The 18,265-nt window shown below is 44.4% G+C and overlaps 1 protein-coding gene across 1 annotated transcript in view; it reads right to left on the bottom strand.

Moving 5' to 3' along the window:
- Positions 1-18,265, bottom strand: part of RYR3 (ryanodine receptor 3) — a 472,085-nt gene that overhangs the window by 27,415 nt on the left and 426,405 nt on the right. Inside the window, exons 74-87 of the mRNA XM_087815056.1 lie at positions 17,761-17,892; positions 17,191-17,303; positions 14,330-14,426; positions 12,299-12,405; positions 11,829-11,880; positions 10,794-10,847; positions 9,785-9,884; positions 9,553-9,632; positions 7,775-7,851; positions 5,202-5,275; positions 4,435-4,515; positions 3,882-3,970; positions 2,607-2,735; positions 280-384 (exon numbers count right to left, since the gene is read on the bottom strand). Coding sequence (XP_087671182.1) covers positions 280-384; positions 2,607-2,735; positions 3,882-3,970; positions 4,435-4,515; positions 5,202-5,275; positions 7,775-7,851; positions 9,553-9,632; positions 9,785-9,884; positions 10,794-10,847; positions 11,829-11,880; positions 12,299-12,405; positions 14,330-14,426; positions 17,191-17,303; positions 17,761-17,892 — 1,290 coding nt within the window. The remainder of the gene's footprint in view (positions 1-279; positions 385-2,606; positions 2,736-3,881; positions 3,971-4,434; positions 4,516-5,201; positions 5,276-7,774; positions 7,852-9,552; positions 9,633-9,784; positions 9,885-10,793; positions 10,848-11,828; positions 11,881-12,298; positions 12,406-14,329; positions 14,427-17,190; positions 17,304-17,760; positions 17,893-18,265) is intronic.

The raw sequence follows: 18,265 nt of genomic DNA, 5'->3' as shown, positions 1-18,265 counted from the left end.
GAAGCAAAGGGGATTAGTGCCACAGAAAGCAAATGTGGAGGCAAGTATGAAAACTTGGTTGGTGGGACACCAGGAAGGAAGCTGCATCCATGCAAAAGCCCATCTGGGGCATCCATTCCCGCCTCCCATTTAGACCCCATGGTTTTTAAAAATGAGACCTAATCTGCTTGGCTTTTTCAGCCACATGATCAAGCAGCCACATCCACAACGAGATTATCAAGGGGTGGGGACTGACTTAGCATTTCACACCAACGACCCACTAGGGATCGGCCACAGTACCTGGGAGAGTTTCATCTGCATGTTAGCAAACACGTGGAGGAAGCCGACCACCGCATCCCACAGCCGGCTGTGAGCCAGGCTCTGCTGGTTCCCAATGCAAGGGCCCTACGGAGAGCAGGACATCCTGTTTCACTTAAACAGCACGAGCTGCTCTGAAACTGGCCCGAGGGAGGGCGTGTAACACCAGCTTATGCGGACAGATAGCTCCTCCCCAAAGTCACATATTACGTGCTCAATATTTCCCCAAGATGTTAACATCGCCCCATCATAGGATCCTATGACTAGCAAAAGCCACTAGGAATTCCACAGTCTAGTGATTTCCAGAGATTTTCTTTTAGCCTTAGAATACATTCTTCAAATAAAATCTTACACTGAAGGACATTATTTAATAGAGTTAAATGCTTTAGCTGAAACAGGACTGAAGGGCACTCCTGCCCACTTTCACCTACACCTTGCTTACAAGGGGTCCTGAGGAACTCAAGGGTTCCGTGGAACCCAATGTGAAAATGAGGCCCTAGCACATCTATTGTGACCTGGCAAAGCTACATGGAGAATGCTATGACCACATGGTTATCTACTCAAGTTAAAAAAACAAAACACTGAATAATATTCCTGGTGTCCAATTACTTTTAGGATTTTCTTAACATCAACCTGAATATCAGGTATAGCACCATCTCTAACTATCTCTTCTGAAAGCCAAACACAGAAGGATGACAATTCCCAGTTGGCATTTTCCATGTTAATAACCTTTCCTGTTTTTGCAGATCATTATTGAACTGATATTTCCTATCCTAAACTCTTCCTTATAGTTTATTTTTTCTACCTTTTAATCAATTCCCAAATCACTCTTCGGTAAGAAATTTCCAAAAGGAACACTGATACTATCTCATGTGCTATTAACAGTCTTGGCAGAATTTCCAGGGAGCAGGTGAGCAGGAGAAATACTGCCTGCTTCCCTAAGTCACGTGAGCATGTTTAAAAATCGCTGTTTATGGACATTTGGTGTCCGGTCCCTAGGAGCCTCTAGATTCTTTTTGGAACAAAATCCTTTGTGGAAAGAAACTAAGTGTCTCCTTTACTTTTGGGTTAAATGCTGCATGGGACATTCTGAGGATTGGGATGGGTTCTGCAGAGAGCAAATCAGATGCCTGTCAAATCTGTTCAATGATCCTTACAGGCATCTCACACTGTGTGACACTTCAGATGAGTCACCTGTTCCTAGGCTTCTCTCTCCATGCTCTTACCATCCTTGGATGACAAGGATCAATCTCTCCCTTAAAATCCTCCTTTTCAAGTTGACAGTCTTAGTTTTGTGTTTATCTTAGTAATCAAATATGATCTGACTGTGCCAGTTGATTCATCTTATGTATCTTTTTTTTCTTTTTTTTTTTAATACTCGCCTGAAGATTTTTTTTCCCATTGCTTTTGAGAGAGAGAGAGAGAAACACTGATGTGAGAGAGACACATCAATTGGTTGCCTCCTGCACACACCCCAACTGGGGCCAGGGATTAAGCCCACAACCGAGGTACGTGCCATTGACTGGAATCGAACCCAGGACCTTTCAGTCTACAGGCTGATGCTCTAACCACTGAGCCACACCAGCCAGGGCCATCCTATGGATCTTTAAAAAATTTATGTAACATCACTGAGGACGGTGACATGGCTACTGATTTTATAGCATATTATGCCCGAGTATGTCTTTTCATGGTAGCTAGACCATGGTAGGCAATGAACAGAGAATGCTGTGAACAGAAAAAGAATGCTGCAAGATCCAGACATTCAACCTGCAGTTCACCTCTAGATTTATCTGCCATAGCACCTGGCTATGTGCTTCTGAAGTTACCTCTTCCATAGAGTTCATTTCTGACAAATTCATAGGGTCTCAGGAATTCTGTTTTTAATCTCAGGACTCAAGGTAACATCATTTATGCCTTTACTCCTTCATTCTAGCAATCATTTCCCTATTCCACTGACCACATTTACTGAACACCTATGATGTGCTAGAAACTGCTAGAAATGAAGACTTTTAAATGGAATAAGAAGTTTTTTGTCTTCAAAAAGCTTTCAGTCTAGGAGGGAAAGCAAAATATAACTAGGTAAATGCAAGTGTGACAACACTATGAACAAGTCACAGTGGGGACCCATAAACCATAGCATCTCATAGAGTGTAGGTACTACTGGTTCCTATTTATAGATAAGAAGTGTTGTCAGCAGTAGGCTAGATGCACAGTCCATACGTGCATCGGAATATTCTGCAGGGAATGTAGAACACGGGAATGTTGAAAATGTTCCCATTGCTTTTGAGCATGCATTCTGTAGCACATACCTGGATGTATTCTGTAAGAGAATTGAAAATCTGCTTTGTGACCGCCAGAGCTTTGGAAAAATTGTGCTGCCCAGATTCATCAATTATGTCCTTCCCTGAGTAATACCAGTAGAAATCACTGATTGATTCCTGGGAACAAACAAGTAAGAGTTTAGTTTCTCTCAGGCTTCAGTCAGTGTCGCTAAACTGGATGTTTGGAAAGAGTATGAGAGAGTCCTACATCTCTGTGACCTCTTGGTTAAGCCAGGAGCCTGGCACTCTGTGAAGACGCACAGAGATAGCTGGTCCCTGGCATCTCTAAAGGACAGGTGCCCCTCCACAAAAAAGAACAGATGGGAGAGAGGACCACTGGACCTGGGTGACTATGATATAAGACAACTTACCCACAAGAAAAAATGTACACGGAAGATAATAATGATTATCATCCAAATAATCATAATGGCAACAACATAACAGCTAACACTGAGTGGCAGGCATTGTTCTGAGCTTATTAGATATGTCAAACCTCTCAATCGTTACTCTCACCCTATGATACGGGTCCTATCCAGCTTATAGATGAGAAAACTGGAACACAGGGAGGTTAAATAGATTGCTCCAGGTCACAAACTGTTAAGTGGCAGAAGTGAATGAAGAATTAGCAAAGAGAAAAGAGAATCCTTCTTTGTGTTTGTGTAGGCTTTCCTGATATTATTTGGATTTTCCTTCAAACAGTTAAACCAAGTGACTTCTCAACACTAAGAGCTTGTAGACTCATCTTATTTGTACCACTTTCTAGAACTTTTCCTCAGTGAAGAATCTTTCCTCAGTCACAGGTTGTATTAAAGCTCTGGGGCACTGTGGCTAGGTTTTCACTGGCAAAATTAAAAGAAACCAGCATTTCATAATAGATTATATGGTTTTAAACCATCTCCCCCAGGTCAGTCTTTGAACATTCAATTACACATTTTAGGCAGAGCAGGGCCTCAAATAACATTGTTTTGTTCAGTGTCATTTGGTTATAATATTGATGAGATGCTGTGGGAACTTAACTCTTGCTTATACCTGTTAGCTTATGGCAAAACTGGCTTCATTATAAGTCGTTTCTCTTAAAGTCGCAGAACCTCTTGATCACGATGAGGACTTACTGTATTTGACTTCCCATATTGTGTGTGGACATAGATGACAATACCTTCCCTACTGGGGCTTGACTATCTCCTGGGTGTCCCTCACCCTGTGTGACTGTCTTTAGCTTTTGGAAGCACATCTGAGACATGCCACCATCCACAGCCCACTCACCTGAAGACGCAGGAGGTAGTCCACGGTACTGATGATGACATTCACGGTGGTGGTGTTGCCCATCTGAGTCCGCAGGAAGTTCTGAAAGTCTGACAACACCAGGGCTGGGTCAGAGCCCATCCCTGTCATACCTAGGGAGCTGGTCATGCTTTCTTAGGTTAACTCCGACGAGGCACACTATGTGAACAACCTTACAAGGGCACCCTGTTTGGGTCTTGGTGGATCCTGCAGGACAGAGCTCTAACCTGAGCCCTCCCATCTTGGTGACACCAGAAACTGGGCCTAATGAGCCTTCATGGACTTGACAGGAAAGCGCTGAGTATTTAGTTTCACCATCTGAAGATCTTGGAAACAGCATAGCCTGGGTGGCACTAAATAACTTTAACCATGAGTTAAAGGTCATTCTACATAGGGTTTCTTAGTTAGGGATGAATTAACTGCTGCCCTTAAGTTAGCAACTGGTGGTATTGAATGTGACTTCCTGAACTGAATCATAATTTTGTACATGAATTATTTGTCAAATAGTTTTGACAAATCTATCTGTTCCACTTACCATTGTTATGTCCTTCACAAAGTAACTGCAGGAATCTAAAGAGATCGCGTGTGAACTCGTCATTCTGGAGTACTTTTTCACCTTGAAAACAGGATACTGGTAAGCATTTGCTTGCTTCTCAACATAGAACACTTTCTGATGCAAAAGACTGCAAAAATGCTACCAGAGCTGTGTGAGAATGGTGAGGAAAGGGAACACTGGAAGAATGCTGATCAACCTGATGAACCCGGAACTGAGGCTGCGCAACATAATGACCAGCGAAGCTAAAATATTTAGCCCTAGGATGCATTTGTTAGGAAAACAACTACGCTAGTGGCAGGGATGGTTCACAGACCATAACCCATGCTTTGCAGATGGAAGACTCTTCTTTAATCAAACATCAAACTGATGGGTTAAACTCGGCATGCAGCCACCAAGCCTAAAATGTGTTGGAGCTGAGGCAATTAGATGGGATCCCTTAGGAGTCACACATGGTAGGAGCTCAGGCCAGAAAGTCAGACTCACCTCGCTCACGAACAATGACTGGTGATGAGAGAAAAACAGAAGAATACAAAGTAAGAAAACCATAACTACCACGATGTCTTTAGCTAACACTGGCTCTACGAACACATCCAACCCAGAGGGTGGCTTTATCAAGATTACTAATGGAAATATTTTGCTGAAATGGAGCAAGCCCTTGAAGATCAAGAAGCAGTGAGCAGGGGCTCTAACGGGAAATAGTTAAGATTTTTTTCAGGAAGAGAGTGGCCTTCACATTCGTTACTTACGTGTTCCTTCCTCAGTAACCATCCCCAGGCCTTCAGCTTTATTCTGTCTCTCAAATGCATTCAAATCAAGGACACTTGTAATAGACAAAGGAAAACAAGGTTCAGGGCTACGCACACTGGGAAAACGGCTTACTAACGTCAATGTGCCTATTGACTAAGAATATCCTGTCCTTGGATTATCATAAATGCACAAACACATCACAGTGTGTTTGAGATTCAAATAGGTTTTGTGCCAAGCAGTGTTGCCCAAGGAAGGCTAGAGTCACGGACCTTGCCACACCCATGGGGAGGGCAGAAACACTCGTGGTGGCTGTCAGTGTTTGTCCAGTTTGAGTCCTTTCTTATGGATGAAGATTTAGAAAGGTTTTCCAAATAAAGGAGGAACAATTTGTTTCTAAGATTTTTCAAGGGAAAATTTACTTTAAAGTGTCCTAATTAATGTTCACCTCCCACATTTACATACTTTCTCTGAGAATCACAAGGAATTGTGGCATTTCGTACTTAGGATGAATACTGACGGACAGCGCTACACATTTTCGGATTTCGAAGGGCCATACTCTAAGGATCCTTGTATCATTCAGCAGCCAAAGAGTAAGCGAGATTAAGCTTTCTAGAGGCAACGGTGTCCCTAGGTGTTCCTGAACCTTTGATAAGTTGGTCTTCATTTTTGTCCCCACTTTCCCCAACCTTTCCAGTCACAGCCACCATCAAATTCTCCTTAGTCAGGAACCCCTAGTACAACCACAAAGCTTAATAATAAGGACCATATTATTTCCAACTGGGGCTCATTCTACTGCTCTAACGGACTCTAGCTCCTTCCCCAATCTGAAAGGTTTCATAGAACATAAGGTCCCACAAGCCTATATATAGCTCTTAGGGAAGCTTATGGCTGAATCCATTAAGATTCTGCAAAACCTAGTCTTCCTTTTAGCACTGGGCAAAGGAAATGACCATCAGCTTGGAAAGACATTAGCGGAAAACCCAGAACCAATTTTCCCCTTTTAGGGAGTCTTGTAGAAATATTCTGCAAATCAGATGAATTTAAAAGAGACAACAGTGAAAATTCCTATTGCCATCTTGTTGGCTCTTCCCAGATCCTGCCATCAGAAGGGCCTGTTCAGTAACAAAACTACCCTTTTATTTCGGTGTTGCTGTCACGGGAGCAGGGGACTGGACGCAGCTGCTTTGAAGCAGCGGTTCTGATTAAGGAGGCAATCCATGCAACAGGCATTTCTGACCCTTTCCCCATCACAAAACTCCCATTTCAAATGTTCTAATTTCCCTAATGCTTAAATGTCTTACAAGTATGTATTATTTTTATAATCAGCATAAGACTACTAAAATATCTTAAAACTTCTGTTAGAACTCAGTTGGCCTTGAGGGTATGTCACCTGTCCCCCAAGCCACCATTATAAATGAGTTTAGCAATATTAAGTATTACTGACCACCAAGAGAGCTCTTAGGAACTTAATTGAGAACTTCACGAGCAATATGGAACTGAACTGCCTTGATTTTTGCCACCTGAGTCCACATGTATGATTTTACCCTCGGTGAATCAGGCCTGGCAATATTACATTTTCTTTTTGCAAGAGAGGTAATAAACGAATTGGCTGTCATTGGGGGGTAAACGGAGGTAAGAACGAGGGATTGTATTGCAGCTCAAATATGCTCCCTTCAGGTCCAGGGTACAATACTCGCCCAATCAAGTAAGGTTAGTAAATTACAAAGTCTGCTAAAAAAAAGAATGTTCATCCTCCAAATGTTCAAATGGAAAACGTAATGTTCCATTTTAGAGAATATTAACTGGAGGCAAATGAGCTAGATAACTATAACTTTGAATTCTTTTTAGAATGAGTTGCAAACTGTTCAAAATATGTGTGAATAATAGAGAAGAAGCTGACGCTTTGCTTAGATTTCTGGCTCATTTCTGAAACAAGCAGGTGTAGTAATCAGACTTTTGACTACAAACCGTTCATTTGTCAGAGTTCAGCCATGAGGTGTGGCTTCCACAACTTGGTAACGTAAATGGGAAGTTCAATGCCTTGCTTTTTAGGTTATGTCAAAATGTTCCCACGTTAGGATGTACCTCTGTCAAAATATGTACCCACCAAATATCTATTCAGACTCAAAAGACCGGTTAAGGCTAAAGATGAACAAAATGCCCAATGAAAACATAGCCTTGAGTCACAATGAGGCATTTCTCTTCTTTTCCATTCTTTTCTGGTTTGGCTTATATGAACATATATGTTTACAAGAAACTCACGCTCAGTTCTGAGCATAACAAAAAAGGAGGTGAGGGTGATTAAAAAGCCTAATGAACAGGTGTAGAGGTGTGTGTGTGTGTGTGTGTGTGTAATGGAGATTACATTTCCCCCTCTGAATACTGTTTGAATACAATCCTGAAAGCTGGAGGAACAACACTCATCCACCCTCTTCACTTTCTGCAGAGGGTGACTCCTCTCTTACTGTCCCACCATACGCCAGTTTACTCCGTGGCTCTCCCCATCCCACCTCCCCTTCCCTTGAATAGTGAAGAGTTTCAAAAATGCTGTGGCTGGTTTCCCCATATTTACCTGCAAGACTGCATCAGACCAGAAAGGCTTTGAAAGAACCCAGCATCCTTCTTCTCCTTCAGGTAATCTAACATTTTCTGCAAGGGAGACACATTTTAAACGGAAAAACAATGGAAACTATGCCATAAGTACTGACCCTCCTCGTTGTAATGGAGAAATGGCAAAATTCCAGCCAAGCAGGCACGCGGAGTTGGATCCAGGGTGGTGGGCTGTAACCCTGGGCACTGAAACCTGCCATGTGTCTGACCCCACCCTCTACTTACAGAGCCTGAATCATTAGGGTGGACATTTTATTTTATAAGGGTCCACTGGTATTTCTGCTAGGGCAGCATAGTAGGTCTTCCACATTCGTAGCCTTACTGTCTGAAGCCTCTCCTATTTGGGAACAAGCACCGAGGCCACGGTTTAGTAATGCTTATGGTTGGGAGGTAGGAGCTGAACAGCTCACGCAATGAGTTAGACACAGTGAAGCGAGGAGCTAGCCAGTAAGGAGTCCCACTGAGAGCTCAGTCTCTCTTTCGCAATCAGACTTCCTCTCTGTTACTGGGAGGGCAGGAACTTTGTCTGGCATAACAAAAATGTTTTGTTTTGTTTTTTAAAAAAAAGCCTTTCAAGAAAATCATCTGAAGGGGTAGTGATGGGAGAGAACAGAAAGTGAGGGTTGTCTTAGAAAATGGTGGTTCTTAATGAGAAATTTGTTTGGGATGAATAAAGGCTGGGAAAAATTATATTCAATAATGGTAGTTATGTCCTGGCTGGTGTTGCTCAGTGGTTTGAGTGTCAGACGACGCACTGCAGGATCGCTGGTTCGATTCCCAGTCAAGGGCATGTACCTGGGTTGCAGTTTCCATCCCCCGCCCTGGTGGGTGCATGCAGGAGGCAACCAATCAATGTGTCTCTCTCACATTAATATTTCTCTCTCTCTCTTTCTCTCTCTCCACCCTTATCCCTCCCTTCCACTCTCTCTGAAAATCAATGCAAAAAATATCCTCAGCTGAGGATTAAGAAAAAAAATAATGGTAGTTATGAGTTTGGAGATTCTCAAAAGCACTGGGATATAAGCCTCACAAGTGCCAAGAGTATCTGAAATGTCACACAGACATCTGCTCACAGATTATTTGAGCCAGAACCCAGAGTGCCCAGGAGACACCGGTGCATTACTGTCTTCTGCAGCCAGTTCCAACCCAGACTGTTGAATGAATTCCACGTGCCAGGCACTCTGCTCCATGCTAATGTGTCCTCGTTTATTGCATGGTGGCAGCGGTTTCTATTTGCATCACTTGCTGCTACACCCTCCACCCCTAGAACAGGGCCCGGCTTTAGGGCATTGCCAGCAATCACTAAACAGCTGTTGAATGAATGAACAAATGAATGAACAAACAACAGGTGTGAGGGATTATGAACCCCTTTGCTCACAATAAGGCAGCTAATTAAGTGAAAAGGTTGAAGTGAAATGTTAAGGCTTAGAAAACTTCCTCTAGAGCATAATTGTGTAAAAAAAAAAAAATCACCTAATGATGAAAAAATATAATATTTTTCTCTTTGAACCCTGGGTAAACTCTCTTGATTAAGTTCACATGTGCCTGTCAACACCCAGCCTGGTTTTACCTGTGTCCCCAGCTACTCTCATGAAAGTGGCCACTAAGGACAAACACCAGCAAAGGTGATTCTGGGTGGCTCCCTCTGTAGCAGAATCAATTCCTCTTCCCCAAAGCGTGACAGCTGTCAAATGGGAATACCCCAGGAAGCCTGCACCCCCTCCGGAGAGTCCCCATTACCTGCTGCACGCCTGCATTGCCTCCATTCAGAATGGCGATCCCCAGCTTCAGAGTCTCAACCACCATGGGGCTCATCTCACCTGTCATGGTGAAGATCCGATTGCATTGACAAGGAAAGAGAGGGTAAACAGCACCTACTGGGCTTTATCAGGACTATTTCACAACGACTTCATTCACAATGTGGCTTCTCTGTGGTAGTAACAGGGGCCCGTCCAGAAACTGTGGAAAACACCTTTGCTGGCGCTTATCATCTGAAGGACCATCTCAGCGGCTCCGCGCTCGTGCAGCCGAGCTTGCTGATAGAGGGTTTTCTGCTTTTCCATTTCTTTTTCCTGGAAAAAATACACAGGGAAAAGATTTGTTTACCCCCAGGGAACTCACTGTGGGGAGGTAAGTTGAGAGAGATAATCTTTACCTGCCTGAGGAAGGTGACACACAAAGCAGATCTCTGAAGTTTATCTGTTGGTTTATTTATTTATAAACCAACTACTCAGCTTTCCAGAACTGTCCACCCACAAGTCACTCATATTTTGATGATTAATTTTCCACTTTTTGTATGAGAGGCAACACGGTCCATTGCTCTTTTATACTATGACCTCAGATTAAAATGTGTTTGTTTTCAATGTTCTGGCATGCAAGGAGGCCTGGTCATACAAGGTCACCTGGAGTGTACCTGTGCGACTGTAGAAAACACCCACTTGCCTAGAACGCTCAAACCACAGTGAGCAGAGACTCTACCAGATACGGGGCACTAGAATACCAAGGCCTTCCAGAACTGTAAATATAGTCTTCTATTTTCACTGTATACTTTTGTCTATAAAAGAGTAAAAGTCAACAAATACAGTTTTGTCTTGAGAGATTTAGGGTCCTGTACTGCCTCAAAATAAAAATTGCTATTAGTACATGTACAGATTAGCAGGGCCAAACCCATCCCAGCATCTTTGTTGCTTTGAATTTTCATTTTGGGATGTTTAACTTTGGCCTCCTGTGGCCCTTTACTACCATACTTGGGTAGAAGTATAAACCTAGTGGGGTGGTTTGCTGCCTGCTGGCTGCCTGCTACCTTCTGTCAGGCAGACAGACAGACAAACGGAACCACAGCTCACAGGGTGCTTTCCCCAGGCAGGCTTGTATGTTTGCCGCCAGCCACACAGGCCACTGGCCAACGTCAGCACCCACCTCTGAGGCCCCGCCACTGGCTCTGGAGGGCGGCCCTGTCTTCAATCTTCGTGAAAACTTACTTCGAATGTTTTTTCCTTGTCTTCCTCCTCTTCATCTTCCCCATTCTCACAACTCTGGATTCCGAGGAACAGGGAAAGGAGACAATCAAGTTACAGGCGGACCTGATGAACGGGACACTGCTCCACTGTGCCGGGGGACAGGACGCGATTCACAGGCTCCTCGGGACCTCAGCACATTGTAAAACCAAGAACATTCTGACCACTGTGGGCAACTTTCTACTCCAAATGCCATCTTTGCAGTTACCGAGAGGTTCGGAAATGAGAAATGGGGACACTGAGACCACACAATCAATGAGGACCCATCTGGTTTAAACGGAGACCTGAACTCTTCTACCTAGTCAAATTCTAGTGTAAAACCAGAGACAGGAGTGTGGGGAGCTGTCCCTGTCTGAACAAGAACCAGGGGCTTGGCAAGAAGGTCAGAGACATCTAGGATGCAAATCCCAAAGTGTCCTTTCCCATCGTGACCCTGTGGTGTAGCCGGTAAAGGAACAGGTGCTCTGTACCCCAACGTGTCCCCCTTTCTGCCTGACATGAAGGTTTCCCATTTGAGAAGGAGCAGTCCCCTTAACCACTCAGTGTTCCAGAGGTCATCATCCCTCCATGAGACACAGAAACAGCATCTCTGATCACGTGCCTCTTTTAGGACACTAGGCTCTCCCTCTAGTTTCTGAGCCTGTTTCCAAATGGACTGAACTGCCTTCGCCCACAGATGTGTTTGAACTGTTGGACGGTTCTGAACACTGAGTGACAAGGCGAGGGCCATCCGTACGTCCCAGCCCTGCTTGGCTGGCTGAGCACCCCCAGGTGAACCTCGCCAGCCAGGACCCGCTGTTTCTGCAAAGCTTCAAGGCTGTCTCAGGAGGACGGGGGAGGGGTTTCCTAATGCCACCCGTATGGTACATGAACTGCGCTGTGCCTGGAGCTCACGTCATGACCGACCCCAGGCCTGCTGCTCAGCGTGACAGTTTCTGTGCCTGAAGAGGTCCAAGGGAGGACAGAACGAGGGGACAATGGGCCGGAAACCCGGGGTACCTTGGCCATCATGCTGGAATAGGAGGTGTACAGAGGGTCGTCTTCCAATGTGCTGGAAAGAATAAGGGAAATATTTAGCAGGCTACCTTCAAGGCCCAGCCGAAAAGGCCAAGAGCCACATACATCCTAAATGATATGCATTAGTGAATGACTTAGAACCCCCTCCCCCACCCTGATTCTGAGAAACCACCCTGAAGATCTGAGTCTGCACTGGCTTGCCATTGAACTCAGGGAGGAAAGTCACAGTTTCAGGCTCTTTAATCTACACACTCAGCATCTGGCATTATGAGGACAGGGCCATGGCTTATGGCGTTTCCCTAGATGCTTCCTGATGGCCACCATTAGGGCAGCAAGGAGGGCTGTGCGAATCTGGCATCCCCTTTGCAGGCACTGCCATCAGCGAGAGGAAGGCTTGGGGTGGACACAACCGCGCCAGGTGCCCGGAGATGCAGGGCCTCCGAGGTGCTGACCTCCTCTCCGTGAGAGCATTGCGGCTAAAGTGGAGCACGATCTGGTGGAGTGGGTCTGGCTGCCTCTCCGTCTCCATCTCTTCCTCCTCTTCCACCTTGGGAGATCTCTGCACAAACCAACGCAGACAGGTTTTAGGCGTGGATCGCGGCACACCCCGCACGGCTGCATGCGAGAAGGTAAAGCGCAAGGCACAGACTGCGTCAGACGAAAAGCACAGAGAGAAACTGCTCCGTCACGTATTTATTTCAGGACGCAAGCCCTAAGGATGCAAGGTTCGGCATATAGATGGATATACTTCTTTCAGCCAATCAAAGAAACATTCCAATTTTGGGTTAAAACGAAATGAAAGGAAAAGCCAAAGCCTAACCCCAGGGGAGGAGCTCCAGACCCCAGTTAGCAGAACTCGCATGCAAGCTCTGGGCACCCGAGGTCAGGAGGGAAGCCCTGGATGGTCCCCAGAGAGGTTGACCTCTCGGCCCACACCTGAACTTTCTCTAGGGGAACTGGGCCGGACAGAGGGATGGGGCAAGAATTACAAAGCCCTGGGGCCATTTTGAGGGGCTAACACCGCTCTAGATTCAACCCAGCTAAACATTTCTCTTTTCTAACCTCACTCCTGATTCTAAAAATCTTTTTCCTGAGAGATACCATCCTGGAGCTGCAAGCCTTACAGTTTCTCCTCTTGTAGAGTCTTTCTCTATCTCCTTTTACAGAAAGGGACAGAGCAGCTGATGCCAGAGGTCAAAGTGAGCTTCTAGCACAGCCAGCAGGGTGGAGCACATTCAGTAAGTTGGTGAGAACTGCACAGGCTGTGAGAAGTTCAGAAGTGGACGGCCAAAACGACGCTCACTGTCCCCTGACAAGGACCCGGAGGGCATGACGCTACGCGAAATAAGCCAGCAACAGAAAGACAGACATCACATGATCTCATTTATATTATGAACAAAATAAACTGATGAATAAAATAGAACCAGAAACATGGAAACACAGAACAGACTGACGAATCTCAGAGGGAAGGGGGTGGGGGTGGGAAGAGATTAATGAAGAACTTACATGCGTATATGCATTGCGCATGGACCCAGACAATAGCGTGGTGAAGGCCTGGGGTGGCGCAGGAACCAGTTGGAGGGAGACAATGGGGGGGGGAATGGGGGACATCTGTAATACTCTCATCAATAATGATAAAAAAATCATAAAAAAAGAGAGAGATTGGGAAAACCGAGGAATTCTTTCTCACCGACAGCACATATGAAAACAATGAGGGCCATAATGACAAATGAGAAAAAGTAGGGAAGAAAGGATTAAAGGGGGGAAAAAAAAGATGGGCAGGGGAAAAGAAATACAGGGAGATAGGAAAAGATAAAAAGAGAAAGAAGTATAGGAAACAGTGAATATGAGAAACGTAGGGCAAGACTAACAGAGAGAAAGGGATATGAGAAAAAGAGAAATAAGAAACAGCAAAAAAAATTTAAAAAAACCCAAAGAGTAGGAGGGTTTATTTTCTTTCTGGACCAGGACGAAGCTCTGGTTTGCTACAACCACATTTCCCCCTGGTGTGTGATTGTGAGTAGTTTTACAGCATGAAGTCTGTTAGAGATGGGGCATGACACATTTTCCGAGGGCCAGCTACAGAAACGTGAGATTCAGGAAGGGGACCTACACGTGCCTTTATAACGCTGAGCTACTGACCCCAGATGCGGGGCCCTGGCTGGGGCGGGCAGCCTCCTGTGACCAGTGGTGCTCAAAACTTAACTTAGCGAGAACTTTGCACGGCATGGCTCTGCGTCCCAGGAAATATTAGTTGTTGACAATGATGACGAGCATGATCAGTTCCTAGCACCTCCAAGGGAAATTTATTCTCTGGCTCTCATGACCATTAGCAGGGCTTCCCTGATAATTTATGCCGTTAATTCCTTTCAAATTTACACACTCGGTTTTTGTGTATCTTTAACTGTTATAACGCACACACATGAATACAAAAATCAAATCCATTCACACTCATATCTGCTCCCAGTTGAGTCAGTACTTACAGCCAGATCCTGTACTAGTCTCTCTTCAAAGGAATACTCCTCTGTTTCTATCCAAAATCTCTGATAGCCATGGAGGAAGAGGTTAATAGAGCGGTGCCTGAGCGGAAGGGGTGAGAGTGAGGTCAAGAGGGATCCATGGGACACCTTATTTTAGTTTGGGCGGTACACAGTTAGTAAGCAGAACAGGCTTTTGTACAATTCTTAGCTTCTGATTGGTCAGCCGGTAGCATATCACCATAAGCGTTTATTTTGAAGAACCCAGAACTCTCTAACATAGTGCTTCCTGGATGTCTGGGACCCCTTCTGAATGAACTAACAATGGCTAGTGGAAGACCTGGAGGTAACCATAATCTCACAAGGTCTTTATCATATTTCCTCTCTGATGAAAAATAATTCATTAGGCCAAGGAATAGCCCAGATGTATTTGTTTAATACGGCAGTTTGGTTCTTTTGGCTGATCACCTCTTCAGGTTCCAATCTAAGTAATACTGATGGTGAATGGGTTAGTCTCAGATAAACTTTACAGGGCCTCCAAGGAGCCACGCCTGCAAGGTGCTGCAGCTTTTACTTAGGAAGTCACGGCTTGGGCGAGCTGAGCTTATCACCTAGCTCCTGTGTGCCTCATGCATTCTAGCTGTGGCCCTGGTATCTGAAAACTCTGAATAACTGGCACAAGCCACTCACTCCTTAGAAGCCAGGATTGAATCCTGGGAATATCAGCCACTGAATAGCAGTTAATTGATCACCAAATGAGAGGAGAGTAGTGAGGAGGGAAGGAGAGAAAAGGAACATGAAGGTCAAGACCAGAGTCATCAAGACCTAGTCAGGGTTTCCAGAACAGAGCCCTTGCCATCTTTCTTTAAAATCTGACCAATCAGAGTAATTTTTAAAAATTGTACAAATTGGTGTTTTTATGGTAATGTTAAATCATGGTCAAGAAAGGAGGAGTGTGCAGAGAATGAGCAGGTCCCTCCATAGGTTACATTACCATTAAAATGGGTATAAGCCTGTCATACTGAGTTTTTTCATTAACCTTTTCCAGCCAAACCCGTTGAAAGGTGCTCAGGAAGAAATTGTTAATTTTTTGTCTGGAGAAAAGCACACAGATTTTCTTTTAAAAACTAACACCAGAGAAACAGTTTCCATATAATAAAATCAATCCCTTTAGCCCTTTAATTTGGAAGCTTACATGCAGTTTATATCGTAAGATGGAGAACAGGCTTGGTCTCCACCCTCAGCTCCTTAGATAGTTTGTGTTGCTGTTATGAAATCTCCTTACAGTCCCTCACGCTAGGAGGAAATCCAGGGCAATCCCCCAAAACAATGGGGTTAGGGGTGGGATGGCCACGTTTCACCAAGGACATAGTGAGTTCCTGAACTTACTATTACCCACACAAGAGTAGAGTTGCTGAAGCATCAACCAAAATATGAAAGGGTGGTACTAACATTTTCAGTGGATTTAGGAAAAAAAAAAAGCCTGTTTTTGAGAGATGAAAATTTCTGTCTAGCTGGTTCCTGGAGACATACTTAGAGCTGAGCCCTTCTGGAGGCCAAATTAGCACATCAGGCATGAATCCCCATCAGAAGGGAGTGTGAATGCCTTCTGATGTTTCACCACTTCTGGAAAACAGAGAAAAACCCTATGCATTTTGCTTTTTCTACTGGGTATGAATTTCATTTTTTGTTTTTTGGCCAGGACTTCAGCAGCCTTCACTCCCATGACAGCTTGACTTAATTTTTCAGCTTTTTATTAATGAATTCTACTTGATTCTGTGGTGCCTGATTCCCTTCCAAAGACACTAGTCTGTTTTCTTGAGAGACCTGGAAAAGCAAGTGTGTCTCAGAGGCCATGATTCTCCACCATCTTCAAAGGTCCTAACTAGGAGAGCTCAGTTGGCCAGTTGGCTCAGGAGAAGGTTGCAGGACACTCTGGACAAATGATGGTGAAGTTGCACAATTTGATGAAAGCAAAATGTCAAGCACAGGAATAGTTCTTTATCTGATATTCAAAAAACAAACACCTTAATTTATTTGTATGGGATTCAGAATGTACTTGTCCAAGTCAGTTTATTTTTCCTGACCAGGTGATGTTTCTACCGATTTGAAAGTTGATGAAGCAGAAGCTGATACTCAATTACCAGTTGACCTCACCAATTCTGAAATTAGTCTGAGGATGGAATGTGGCCACATCACCAGTGAGTCTTGGTGGTTGATGCTGGCCAAATCTGTACTGATATGCAGCACGTGTGTTCACACACATTCCAGAAAAGCCTTCACATGTTTTTCACTTCAGAGTATAGACTAAACTACCCAGATGAAGGCATCACGTCCTTGACTACCCTCTTGGGACAGTGCCCTTTCTTCATCTTGAAGGCACATACACTATGCAAAGGATTCTCAAGTTACATTTCTGTACCTGCTGAGGAAACAGTAATTTTGGTGTCATCCAAGTACCTGAGCAGAGAAATATTATTTGGTCTATTGATGGAATTTAGAGTAAAGTAGTTGAGAAAACAGTTCCTTTTTTCCAGGGTGCCTTCACATCCTCACAAAAAATCCCATGTAGGTAAAACTAGAGAGCTTCCATATGCTTACGTGGCTGACTTCACAGTGCGCAACAGTGAGCCAAGGCAGGCATGGGGTACTAGGGAATCTCATCTGGTTTCAGTTCTCATGCTTACCTTGATTGCCTTAGGAGGCTCTTACACTATGTGAAGACTGTAATGGCTCCATGAGTGAAGGCCTCCAATTTCTACCTTTTGGAGCATGAATGTCAGGGCCAGAAGAGAGCACAGCTGTGGGAGGATAGCTTAATTCCCAGCACCGGCTCACAATACAGAAGAAGATGACAGAATACTTGCCTGGGCAGGTTGTAGAGAGGGGCCATCCTGAAACAGGCCACCACTGCCCGCTTCCGCTGCTTAGACAACAGTTTGTGCCAGACTGCCTTCTTGGACCTCAAAGGCTGCTCCACCTGAGGGGGAATCACATGGGCAGGTGAGCATAGGCTGAGAGGGTGGGCAGCTGCAGCCCAGACTTCTCAGCCCTGCAAGAATTTGTATTTCTCAACTGTAGTCAGTAAAATGTACCCATTAGTAGATGATTCAGTTTGTGGAGGTCTTAGGTTTTCTTTCTTCTCTCAATTGTGTTTGGCTGTTTATTGCTTAACAGAATCTTTACGAATGGGTGGGCGACTTCAACAGGTCATTTGTGCTAATGACAAAAATTTTTAAGACACTGTGAGGGGAAAGAATTGAGGAGTCTGCTACCATGAAGCACCAAGATGGCACCTGGGTGTGAGCTGGGATGATCCCTGCTTCTCGTTTTCTGTCTTACAAGGGCACTTTTAACTAAGAGCTGAGTGTAGACAGGAGCTTTGTATTCTCCAAGGTAGTCTTGCTTTCTTAGTACTCAGCACAGATGCTCCTTACCTGCTCCAGGTGGAAGACAGCTGCTGAAATTCTCTGCACACGCTCCACTGTCTTTTCTGGATTGGAAGGTTCTTCACTCTTCAAAACATCCTTGTAGAGGTTCAGTTGCCACTTTACAGCTGGGTCATCAGACTAAAAATTGAAGCACACACATGAGGTGAGCAGTCTCCAGTACTTCCTGTACTGAAACAGCCTTTCACTCCTAGCACAGTTCCATAATAATCAAGACTATTCTTTCTATTATTGCCTCTCTCTTATTTTCTCTATTATCTTTTTCTGGAATACTGTAGATGCTATGCAGGAACTTCTCATTCTAGCCCATATGTCCCTTAACTCTTCAGTCATACTTTCTATCCCTTTCTTTCTCTGTGCTACATTCTATTCCTTAAAGCAATTTTCCAATTCATAAATTCTCTTTTCAGCTGTGTCTAGCTTTTTTTTTACACATAGATTGGATTTTTAGTTTCAATGACTATTTTTAATTTTTGTAATCACTCTGAGGTCT

This window comes from Miniopterus natalensis, chromosome 1, assembly GCF_054644295.1.
Source record: "Miniopterus natalensis isolate mMinNat1 chromosome 1, mMinNat1.hap1, whole genome shotgun sequence".
In the NCBI taxonomy this organism is placed as follows: Eukaryota; Metazoa; Chordata; class Mammalia; order Chiroptera; family Miniopteridae; genus Miniopterus; species Miniopterus natalensis.
Note: the sequence above shows the minus strand (reverse complement) of the source record. Positions and strands in the feature narration are given on the sequence as shown.